Source organism: Lepidochelys olivacea (assembly GCF_965140295.1).
Source record: "Lepidochelys olivacea isolate rLepOli2 genome assembly, chromosome: 3".
Taxonomy (NCBI): Eukaryota; Metazoa; Chordata; order Testudines; family Cheloniidae; genus Lepidochelys; species Lepidochelys olivacea.
In genome coordinates, this window is record NC_140413.1 from 67,862,584 (window position 1) to 67,873,754 (window position 11,171).

The following is an 11,171-nucleotide window of genomic DNA, read 5'->3' on the forward strand; positions in this document are numbered from 1 at the left end:
AGGCTTGGGGGGCTGCAGTAGGGTCCCCTCTCCCACTTCCCAGGCTGGCAGGAGAGCAGCTGCCTGGGGCTGATAGTGGGAGCTGAGACACACAGGGGTGACAGCAGGAGTCCCAGCTGTCCAGGGTGACAGTGAGAGCCTCTCCTCACAGGGCTGATAGCGATTTCTAAGTGAAATTAAGCTTCACTCATAATCTCAGGATAGAACTCCCAAATGTGAGTATGTTTTTTTTCAGATGCAGCTGAAAACCACCCCATGACATTTGAGAGCTTTATCATGAGTTCATGAGTGAGGCTTAATTTTACTTAGAAATTGTGTCTCTCGTGGTAAATTCGTGAGAGTTGGCACTTCTGAGCCTGCAGTCCAGCTACCACAGGGGACAGGGTGCCAGAAGAAGTATGGTGAAAGGCTAGGGAGGCCACTTGTCTGGTTTTATACCGGCACAGAAACTAGGGGGGCAGCGGCAGCACCCCCAGGTTTCACTGTGAAAAGTTTGATGGTGCTGTCGGAACGAAGCTAGCATTATTTCTAAGCTGACCATATATCCCAGTTCTTGATCAGTTGGCAAGAGCAAATGGGACAAATGCCCACTTTTGGCAAAAAGGTGAGGTGCAGAGGAACATGGGGGGAGGAGCAGCGATGCCAGCCCCACGCAGGAGGGGAGGCAGAGCTCGGGCACGAGGCAGGCAGGACTTGGGCGAGCAGCAATGCCAGCCCCAAGCAGGGACAGGGGGCTCGGATGAGTGGCTTGGGCCAGCCTAGCTCCACGCGGTTTTTCCTTTGGGAAATATGGTCACTCTAACTATTTCAGAGTAACAGCCGTGTTAGTCTGTATCCGCAAAAAGAGAAGGAGTACTTGTAGCACCTTAGAGACTAACAAATTTATTTGAGCATAAGCTTTCGTGAGCTACAGCTCACTTCATCGGATGCATGCTGTGGAAAATACAGTGGGGAGATTTATATACACAGAGAACATGAAACAATGGGTGTTACCATACAGACTGTAAGGAGAGTGATCAGGTAAGGTGAGCTATTACCAGCAGGAGAGCGGGGGGGTGGAGGGGCGGGGGAACCTTTTGTAGTGATAATCAAGGTGGGCCATTTCCAGCAGTTGACAAGAACGTGTGAGGAACAGAAGCCCTCTACACCAACATTCCACACAAAGATGGACTACAAGCCATCAGGAACAGTATCCCCGATAATGTCACGGCAAACCTGGTGGCTGAACTTTGTGACTTTGTCCTCACCCATAACTATTTCACATTTGGGGACAATGTATACCTTCAAATGATTCTATGATTCTATGATCAGCGGCACTGCTATGGGTACCCGCATGGCCCCAGAGTATGCCAACATTTTTATGGCTGACTTAGAACAACGCTTCCTCAGCTCTCGTCCCCTAATGACCCATCTCAACTTGCGCTACATTGATGACATCTTCATCATCTGGACCCATGGAAAAGAAGCCCTTGAGGAATTCCACCATGATTTCAACAATTTCCATCCCACCATCAACCTCAGCCTGGACCAGACCACACAAGAGATCCACTTCCTGGACACTACGGTGCTAATAAGCGATGGTCACATAAACACCACCCTATACCGGAAACCTACTGACCGCTATTCCTACCTTCATGCCTCCTGCTTTCATCCAGACCACACCACACGATCCATTGTCTACAGTCAAGCTCTATGATACAACCACATTTGCTCCAACCCCTCAGACAGAGACAAACACCTACAAGGTCTCTATTAAGCATTCTTACAACTACAATACCCACCTGCTGAAGTGAAGAAACAGACTGACAGAGCCAGAAGAGTACCCAGAAGTCACCTACAAGAGTACCCAGAAGTCACCTGTTGGACAGGCCCAACAAAGAAAATAACAGAACACCACTAGCCATCACCTTCAAAGTCCCCAACTAAAACCTCTCCAACGCATCATCAAGGATCTACAACTTATCCTGAAGGACGACCCATCACTCTCACAGATCTTGGGAGACAGGCCAGTCCTCGCTTACAGACAGCCCCCCAACTTGAAGCAAATACTCACCAGCAACCACACACCACACAACAGAACCACTAACCCAGGAACCTACCCTTGCAACAAAGCCTGTTGCCAACTGTGTCCACATATCTATTCAGGGGACACCATCTTAGGGCCTAATCACATCAGCCACACTATCAGAGGCTCGTTCACCTGCACATCTACCAATATGATATATGCCATCATGTGCCAGCAATGCCCCTCGGCCATGTACATTGGCCAAACTGGACAGTCTCTACGTAAAAGAATAAATGGACACAAATCAGACGTCAAGAATTATAACATTCAAAAACCAGACGGAGAACACTTCAGTCTCTTTGGTCACTGGATTACAGACCTAAAAGTGGCAATTCTTCAACAAAAAAACTTAAAAAACAGACTCCAACGAGAGACTACTGAATTGGAATTGATTTGCAAACTGTATACAATTAACTTAGGCTTGAATAAAGACTGGGAGTGGATGTGTCATTACACAAAGTAAAACTATTCCCTCTCCCACACTGTTCCTCACATGTGCTTGTCAACTGCTGGAAATGGCCCACCTTGATTATCACTACAAAAGGTTTTTTTCCCCCACTCTCCTGCTGGTAATAGCTCACCTTACCTGATCACTCTCCTTATAGTGTGTATGGTAACACCCATTGTTTCATGTTCTCTATGTATATAAATCTCCCCACTGTATTTTCCACGGCATGCATCTGATGAAGTGAGCTGTAGCTCACGAAAGCTTATGCTCAAATAAATTTGTTAGTCTCTAAGGTGCCACAAGTCCTCCTTTTCTTTTTGCCTATTTCGTGATTCTTGAGAATCCCGGAGCTGTGCTGCATCCGTGTGATATGAGTGGGAATTGCACTTTTCCACATTGCTTTTGAACACACATGGTTACAGTTTTGTTAGCTGGCTTCCAGCACTCCCACTATAAAAAGTGTTCCAAAACGCCTCTGTACTGGACAGTCCTCTTTTTGGCTGGTTTGTCCCCCATCCGATAGTGGGACAAAACCAGATGTTTCTTTGTCTGGTATCAGATACGACAGCCATGGTTCTCAAACTGTGGGTCGGGATCCCAAAGGGGGTGGTGACCCCATTTTAATGGGGTTGCCAGGGCTGGCTTCAGACTTTCTGGGACCCAGAGCTGAAGCTGAAGCCTGAGCCCCAGCACCCAGGGCATAGCCTGAGGCCTTCAGCCCTGGTGGCAGGGTTCAGATTACAGTCCCCCTGCCGGGGGGAGGCAGGAGAGGAGGCTTGGCCCCCACAGCTGGGACAGCAGGGCACAGGCAGGTTCAGGCTTTGGCTCCCCCTCCTGGGGTTGTGTCGTAATTTTTGTTGTCAGACGGGGGTCGTGGTGCCATGAAGTTTGAGAACCCTTGCCATAGGAGATGCCATTTTGAACAGTGCACTGCTCTGCTCCCCACCCACATGACCTCAGACACGCTGCATGCAAGGTCAGAACAGTGCGGGCAAGGCAGTGCACTCTTGAAAATGATGTCCCGTGTGGCATGATCTCACACACACCGTACATCTCAGGTCACGCTGGCAGGGAATGGGTCACGCTGGCAGGCGCAGGCCCTGCCATTCCCAGAGGTGCCGGAATGTGCAGGATTCCAGAACATGGGAGTGGTCACCCTCCAAAACAGCCACTGCACGTTCTCTGAGGGTCAAGCTCAGGACTGTTAGAGGGGGAGACTGCTGTGCTACCAACTGCACTACGGTGGCTGGCTAAGATAATGCTAGACACTGCCAGCTCGAGGGTCACTGGCACCTGACAGCACAGCACCCTGCAGTCCAGGGCAAAACAAAAGAGAAGCGAGTGACATAACCCTCCTGGAGGCAGACCCAGCCCACCTGGCTACCCCTGGAGCTGCCCACTTATCCCCAGTGTTGCTGCACAGAACCGTCCCTACGCTTCCTCCAGAGGGGGTGGCAAAGGGAAAGTCTTCGCTGACCGGGAATTGAGCCCAGACCCCAGCAGGGAGTAGAGTGACCAGATAGCAAGTGTGAACAATCAGGACGGGGTGGGTAATAGGTGTCTATATACGAAAAAAGCCCCAATATCGGCACTGTCCCTATCAAATCGGGACAGCTGGTCACCCTAGCCGGGAGAGCCCCGAACCACTCGAGCACCAGGGTCCGGACAGGCTGCTGCCTCTCTGCCCTGCACAAAGCGGACACACCAGCAGACGGAAGGGCTGTGTGCGATGGCTGGAGCGGAGGCCGGCCGGAGTTCACCAGGCCAAACGCCCTGTGAGCTGATGGAGGATGGAGTCTGAAAAGGGAGGCTGACCAAGGCAGGTGCGACACCCTTGCCCGGCAAAGGAGCAGGGAACGGCCTAAGGGGTGAGTCCCTGCGGCCCCGGGCAGGCGGCTCGGGTTGATCGCTCCCGCGGGAGGCTGAGCGCAGGGCGGGACCCCGCAGCCCCGGGCAGGGCGGGCGGGCTGGCTGGTGTAATGGAGGCGGAAGGAAGACACGTGACGTGACCGCCGCCGGGGCAGGGTACGGGCCGCGCGACCCGCCGGGGCCGGGGCCGGGGCCCTGGTCTCCTGGCTCCGGCCGGGCTGGGCCCCCGAGCCGAGAGGCGGGGGAAAGGCGGGACCCCAGCGGCGCCGGCTGGGCAGCGCTGCCCGAGGCCGAGGGGCGGCGCCAGGCTCTGAGCGGCCGGAGGCTCCTCGGCTGCGGCGGCCTCTGCGGGGCCGGGCCGGGCTCTGCCTCTGGGGCGGCGCCGAGGTGAGAGCGGGGCGGGCGGCCGCGCTGCGGGGAGCCAAGGGTGGGACCCGCCGCCCCGGGCGCCCCTCTCCCCCCTCACCCGGCCAACTGCGCTGCGGGGATCGGCCGGGCCTGCAACAGCCACCGCCCCGACCCCTGAACCCGCCGCCTCTGTGCCAGTGTTTAGCGCATTCACCGCCTTTGCCCCCGCTCCCCCAGCACTTACCTCAGGTGCCCCCCCCCCCAATTAAGAGCCACGCTTTCTAGTAGTGCGGGACTCTGCTCGGACCTGTTGGGGCATCCGAGACGCACCAGCAGGGCGGACACCGGCTGACCCGCGCCGCAGGGCCCAGCCCCGGGGCGAGTATTTTCAAAAGTCCAGTGGATGTTTGCAAAATTCTCCCGGGCCCGGCCGGCCCGCTCTCAGGGGGGCTGGAACAATTTGTAGAGTGGGGGGTGCTGAGAGCCATTGAACCAGACTGTAAAGCCTGTGTATAATGGCAACCACTTCAAGTCAGGGGGTGCTGCAGCACTCCCCGCACCCCTCGTCCCAGTACCTGTGCCCGCTCTCCTCTGGGGCAGGGGCCAAGGGAAATGACTTGTCTGTGCAATTTATTAAAGGCCTTCCCTAGTGTGGGTGTTTCCATCCCCTTCCTCAAATTAGCGAGGTTTGGGGCAGTTCTGAATCTTGTCGTTCATGATCCTGTTCAGAAATTGCTACAAGGGTTCTCAATTCAATTGGTTTTAAAATATTCGAGCTGGGTTTAAAACAAAACACAACCCTGTGCCTCAAAGTGATGAAGAATTACCCGTTATGGGTGTGATCATACCCATCCTTACATTTGTGGTTTTGACATGGCACTAGTACCATGTGGGGTACTAAATACCTTTAGATGTCATTGAAGTCTATGGGAGCTGAGGATGTCACTCACCACCTTGCCGGATCAGGCCCATTTAAATTAATGGGACTATTCATGGTCCAAAGCTGCAAGGTCCTGAACCACAGTCAGCTCTGAGAGAGGCCAGGGACTGGCTTACACACAAAATTTAGTTCAACCTAGGTACATCACTTGGGTGTGAAAAAATTCATACCCATGAGCACCTCAGTTAAGCTAGCCTAATCCCTTCTGTACATGCGGCTCTGTTGACAAAATAATTTTTCCATTAACCTCGTTACTGCTGCTCCAAGAGGTGGATTACCTACATTTATAGAAAAACCCTTTCTCTCAGGGTAGGAAGCCTCTACACTATGGTGCTATAGCAGGATAGCTACAGTGCCACGGCTGTGCTGCTGTGGCACCTGTGGTGTAGACATGGCCTAAAATGGAGTTGCTTGCTGAGGATTCTGGGACCTGTGAGAACTATTTAAGCAAAATTAACTGACTTGTTTTGATCATATTTAGTGATCTCTTAGGAGTTCGAGGTGTGACATGCACTTTCAGTATGAAAACGAGACAAGGGTTTGAAACAGCCCAGGGTGGGCCCATTTGAGAGTACAGTATCCACACCGAATAAGATGATGAGTAGCATCCCATTAGGGATCAAAAACTCAATGGCCCTCAAATGAAACTCTTACAGTTTGCGGGGTAGTGTTGGGAATCACCACATGAAGGCACACCAGCGTTGGGATCGATAACAACCAGTTATCCAAGTATGAGTGGCATAATTGTGAAGTACCAGAGGCAGTACTTGGCATGAGCAAAGGAGAACATAATGCTGGGAAAACGTTGGTCTATGAAACATGAACTATAATTCATTTTATTCAAAAATAAGTATTTAAAAATGTCATTTATTTTTTTATTTTATCTTTAGGTAACAATTCATCATTAATCAAGATGTCCTCAGCACCTGAGCCCCCAAACATTAAAAAAGAAGCACCCAAAGAGAAAGACAGTCGAATTCCAGGACTCAGGGGTGTCCGTACAACCACCCTGTTCCGAGCTGTGAATCCAGAGCTTTTCATTAAACCTGTAAGAGGCTCCTTCAGAGACAATATGTTTAAAGATGCATTTTTGAGATATATTTTTTTAAAAAACACATTTAAGCCACTAGTGTGATAAGTACCACCTAAGAATATTATAACTGAAAAATAGTTTTCACATTTTCCCAGTTTGATTACTTTGCATATTTGACATCACTTTGTGTGTAGTCAGTTTCTGTTTTCCCCCATCTATTGGTAGACTGTTCTGGCATCTAATACTCCTGGGGGAATTCTGCACCAAAAAATCCAAAATTCTGCACCAAAAAAAAAAAATCCAAAATTCTGCACCAGAAATTCCAAAATTCTGCATATTTTATTTGTCCAAATAATGCAATACAATCACACCAGTTTCACTTATTTTGGTAATTTGTTTAAACTACCATAGAGGAAAAAAATCACAAAAACTGTTCAGCATTTCCTAAACACATGAAAGTTAAGTTACAAATACTTGGTAACCAAGACCCTGCATTCCAGTTATAATCCTAGATTTTCATTTAAATTACATTACTTTTATTTTGGTGTTTGGTGTTCTGTAAAGTAGGCTGTCACTTTAAATTGCCCAGACTTTCACACGTGATAGTCATACAGTTTTGCTAATCATTGTCCTGCATTTTTTTTTAAATGGATAGGTAAAATAGATCCTGAGCTGTAATCTAACCCCATTGTGCCTCTCTGGCACAGGAAAAAAAGCGAGAAAGTCCATAAACCTTCCTAGCTGAGCATCCCGTTACTGTCATTTACAAAAAGGCTCCTTTATACCACTCTGGCAAGGTAAAGGAGCCTTAATTGCCTAAGCGTTTGTCTATACTGGCACTTTACAGCGCTGCAACTTTCTCGCTCAGTGGTGTGAAGAAATCCCCTGAGTGCTGGAAGTTTCAGTGCTGTAAAGTGGGAGTGTTGGCAGTGCACTAGCCCTGGGAGCCATTCCCCTCCTGGAGGTGGGTTTTTTTCAGCACTGGGAGAGCTCTCTCCCAGCACTGGTGCCGGGGCAGCTCTTTAATGTTGCCAGTGAAGATATGCCCTAGGAATGGGAACAATTAACTAACAATGGGAACATTAGCAGCCTGCCTATTTAGTTGTTACATTTCTGCTCTGCCTCAGGGACAGAGCCTGCTTCACACAGCCTTACGCCTCTAAGCCCAGGATGCAACAAGAGGCACAGAGTGAGTTTCTCTCACTCATTTGCAATCAGGCAGGCATCGAGTCCTTCCCCCCCCCCCCCCAACATCTCTCCATGGAGGCACACAAGCCCAGCCTCCCTCCTCACCCTGGGGTGATCTGCTCTCTGCTGCTGGCTGCTTCCAGCAGACACGCCTGGGCACCCTGGACACCCCACAGATTTCTTTGCTCCGCCATTTTTCTGCAGGGGTGCCAAGAAATCTGCAAACAGTATGAATTCTGCACCCCACACAGGGCGCAGAATTCCCCCAGGAGTAATCTAATGAGAGGAAAGGAGTACTTGTGGCATCTTAGAGACTAACCAATTTATTTGAGCATAAGCTTTCGTGAGCTACAGCTCACTTCATCGGATGCAAGGGACTCCCATGAGTCTGCAGAGTTTTATGATTTCATGCGTTAGTTACAGGGAGCCTCTCTTCATATTTAAAAGGGTAAAAAAGAGGATTTAAATATTTTTTAAAGTTTTTAAGATGAAAGGACAAATGTTTGTTTTTAAAAAGTAAGGGTTTTTTCCATTTAAGTGCCACGAACTTGAGGGACCTTTTAGCTTTTAAGATCTGCTGTGCTCGCCTACTTCACCACTCTCTGCAGAATGTTGAAACCAGTTACCACTTTTTATGGATGATTTTTAACTTAATAATTGTTTAATTATAAATAATTGCAAAGTAAATTGAAAAACTAACTATGGTGGGAAAAATAGCCCAGAGATGTTTGCTTACTATTTTTAATGCCGTTTTATTAAATGATCTGATGTGGGAGGGTAATGTGGCAAATTACTTTAAACATTCTTTTACATATGATACTAACTTGGGTGCGGTGCTAATACTGCGGAGTGTTGATAATGCTGCTCGTGCGGCTGATCTTGGAGCTCCAGTGTTAGCTGCACGTGCAGAGAGTGCAGCATGCTAATTCAGCAGACCTCGATGTTATTCATAAAGAAAGACCACAGGCTCAGTTTGGTGGCGAAGGTACTCTGCCGGGTTTTTGGTCAGCAAAACACAGTACTGGTGCTTTGTCCAATGGCTCATAGGGACACTAAGACGTGTGCCCGTGACAACGTACAGGCTCAGTCAGCATAACAGGATACTGTCCCCTCGGCTGATACAAAGATGCCCCTCCTATGACTTCTCCTTTTATACATTGATACAGACAAGTTACATATTACACTCCAGATATTGTTAATTCCCATCCTTACACCTTGTATCTGCTAGTTCAAACAAAACATCCTCATCCATTATCCTGCCATCCCATCCTTATTTTATAAGGGGTCCGTGTGTTCCTGTATAATCTCTTGGGGATTTGTTTACGTTCTTATTTGAGAACTCTGTGTGTTTTTGTACAATCCTCTCTGGTCAGGAACTAACTTACTTGGTCAGCCAATACATGGTGTGTTACTATTACTGCCAAGGCCTACTTTGGGTCACAGCCTTCCGTTCACACTGCTAGTTATGCCTAGGGCTCCAGCAAAGCCTACAGGTTGAATATGCCAACTAATATTTTTGTTACAATATCCATTTTTGTAACTAAGTAGGTGAAATTCTGTTTTACATCTGCATAACCCAGAGACATTAGTAAGACTGCACAAAATTAAAAGGCAGAATTTGACCCATTTAATAAAAGTAGGTTTTGTGACAATAATTTGTAAATCCATTTTAGGAGAAATAAAATTATTTTGACAGGAGCACAGTGTATTGCCCCAGTAGTAAATCTAGATTGAATGTGTTGCAGAAAACTCTTATCACCTTTAGGAACTCTGCTTCTGGCCAATCCGTGAAACAATATTATGACCTGTGGAGGCTCAGAACATTGGATGTTGCCACACATGGTCTCTAAAAAGGGGAGAGGGTAGCTTTTTTTTTAACTTCATGATTGTTTCATAGAAAATATTTTTATCCTTGAAGAACATTATCCTCTTCCTCCTTTCTGAAAGCAAATGGCCTAGATGGTAGTCACCAATATTGTGTCAATTTGTGTCAACTGCTTGCATAGGTCTCAAAAGTGGCAGTGGTGTTATGTCATAAAGAGATGTCAGAGAGGGCCCCTGGTCACTTGGCATGCCAAGAGTAAAGAGCCTGATGTACATGATGGATCAAAAAACCAAAATAGCTGACTAAAAGTGCAAATTAATTTCTTTTGACAGAACAAACCTGTTATGGCTTTTGGACTCATAACAATTACCCTGTGTGTGGCCTACATTGGTTATTTACATGCAACACAAGAGAATAAAAAGGACCTCTATGAAGCTGTTGACAGTGAAGGAGCCAGGTATATGAGGAGGAAGACTTCCAAGTGGGATTAAAGAAGCTGCTTAATAACAGAGAAAGAGAGAGGAGTAATTGGCAATGTAGGCATCTGAATTGTTAATGTTAAATTAGGTATCTGCTAACTTTTCTATGCAATTCTTGGAATGATGTTTGTAAAATTTAATCCAATTTCCATTCCATTTTACAATGCCATGCCTGTACCTATAAACTTTACAGAAGAGATACAAAGTAATAAAGTGTTAAGAACAGTTGTCTGAGTTGATCATTACAGTGTATAGATAAAAGAAATAATTGTGAGCTGGAGACTATAGTGATAAGTGACTTCAGAAATCTTCGTGATAGTTTAATTCATCTTTTTATGGTCTGCTTTGGCAAGAAGGAAAGCAGTTTTAAAATTCAAGGCACATTGTCTGTGGGAAATGGTAGTTTGAGCTGCAAAATCTGCATTTTTAATATTGCATTTGCAACTAAAGATATTTTTTAAAAAGACAAAACATCTAATAATTTTTTTAAAGTCCAGAAGTCTGTAAATACTGATCTAAAACAACCATTCAAAATGCTAATTTACTCTCTTATATAAATCCTTTGTTAAGACATCCTTTTCTGTTCATTTGAGTGATTGGTTTTATTTCTAAATTTGGTTTAAAAACTACATATACCTTCATTGGAAAATATGTGCCATCAATTTCTTGTTAGTCACTGGAATCAGGGTAGTCTAAAACACAGGAGATTCTAAAATGGTGAGGGTATTTTCTGTATTTAAAATGTAGTTAATCTATTTTTATATTAATAAAATTTACAAGTTCTACAGTTTCTGAAATAATTACACACACACAAAACAAGTTTACAAGAATATTAAGGTAAAAAAGTCAAGCATTCACAAGTTAGGAAATGCTAGAGTTAAGGTTGCCTGTTGAACCTTAATTCAGCCTCCTTGTGTATCTGTATTATAATCCAATCTTTAATTAGGTGATCATGTACTATTTTTTCTATAGAACA

General features: G+C 46.7%; 1 protein-coding gene across 3 annotated transcripts; it reads left to right on the top strand.

The window, feature by feature from the left end:
* The first annotated feature begins 3,952 nt into the window (after nt 1-3,952).
* On the top strand, nt 3,953-10,420 carry SMIM8 (small integral membrane protein 8). Of its 3 annotated transcripts, none has more exons than XM_084622568.1 (3): nt 3,953-4,381; nt 6,561-6,718; nt 10,049-10,420. In XM_084622568.1, exons 2-3 carry the CDS (start codon nt 6,584-6,586, stop codon nt 10,205-10,207), a joined length of 294 nt encoding a protein of 97 aa, XP_084478694.1. In that variant the 5' UTR covers nt 3,953-4,381; nt 6,561-6,583; the 3' UTR covers nt 10,208-10,420. The 3 variants fall into 3 exon arrangements, with proteins under 3 accessions (XP_084478694.1, XP_084478695.1, XP_084478693.1); XM_084622569.1 differs by lacking the exon at nt 3,953-4,381 and adding an exon at nt 4,442-4,538; XM_084622567.1 differs by lacking the exon at nt 3,953-4,381 and adding an exon at nt 4,547-4,769.
* Nucleotides 10,421-11,171: the final 751 nt, after the last annotated feature.

What these genes read in the sequence shown, in the direction of transcription:
- SMIM8 (XM_084622568.1), top strand. Translation starts at nt 6,584, where the DNA reads ATGTCCTCAGCACCTGAGCCCCCAAACATTAAAAAAGAAGCACCCAAA. An exon ending in CAGAGCTTTTCATTAAACCT is followed by an intron (nt 6,719 to 10,048) that starts GTAAGAGGCTCC and finishes TTCTTTTGACAG; the next exon opens with AACAAACCTGTTATGGCTTT.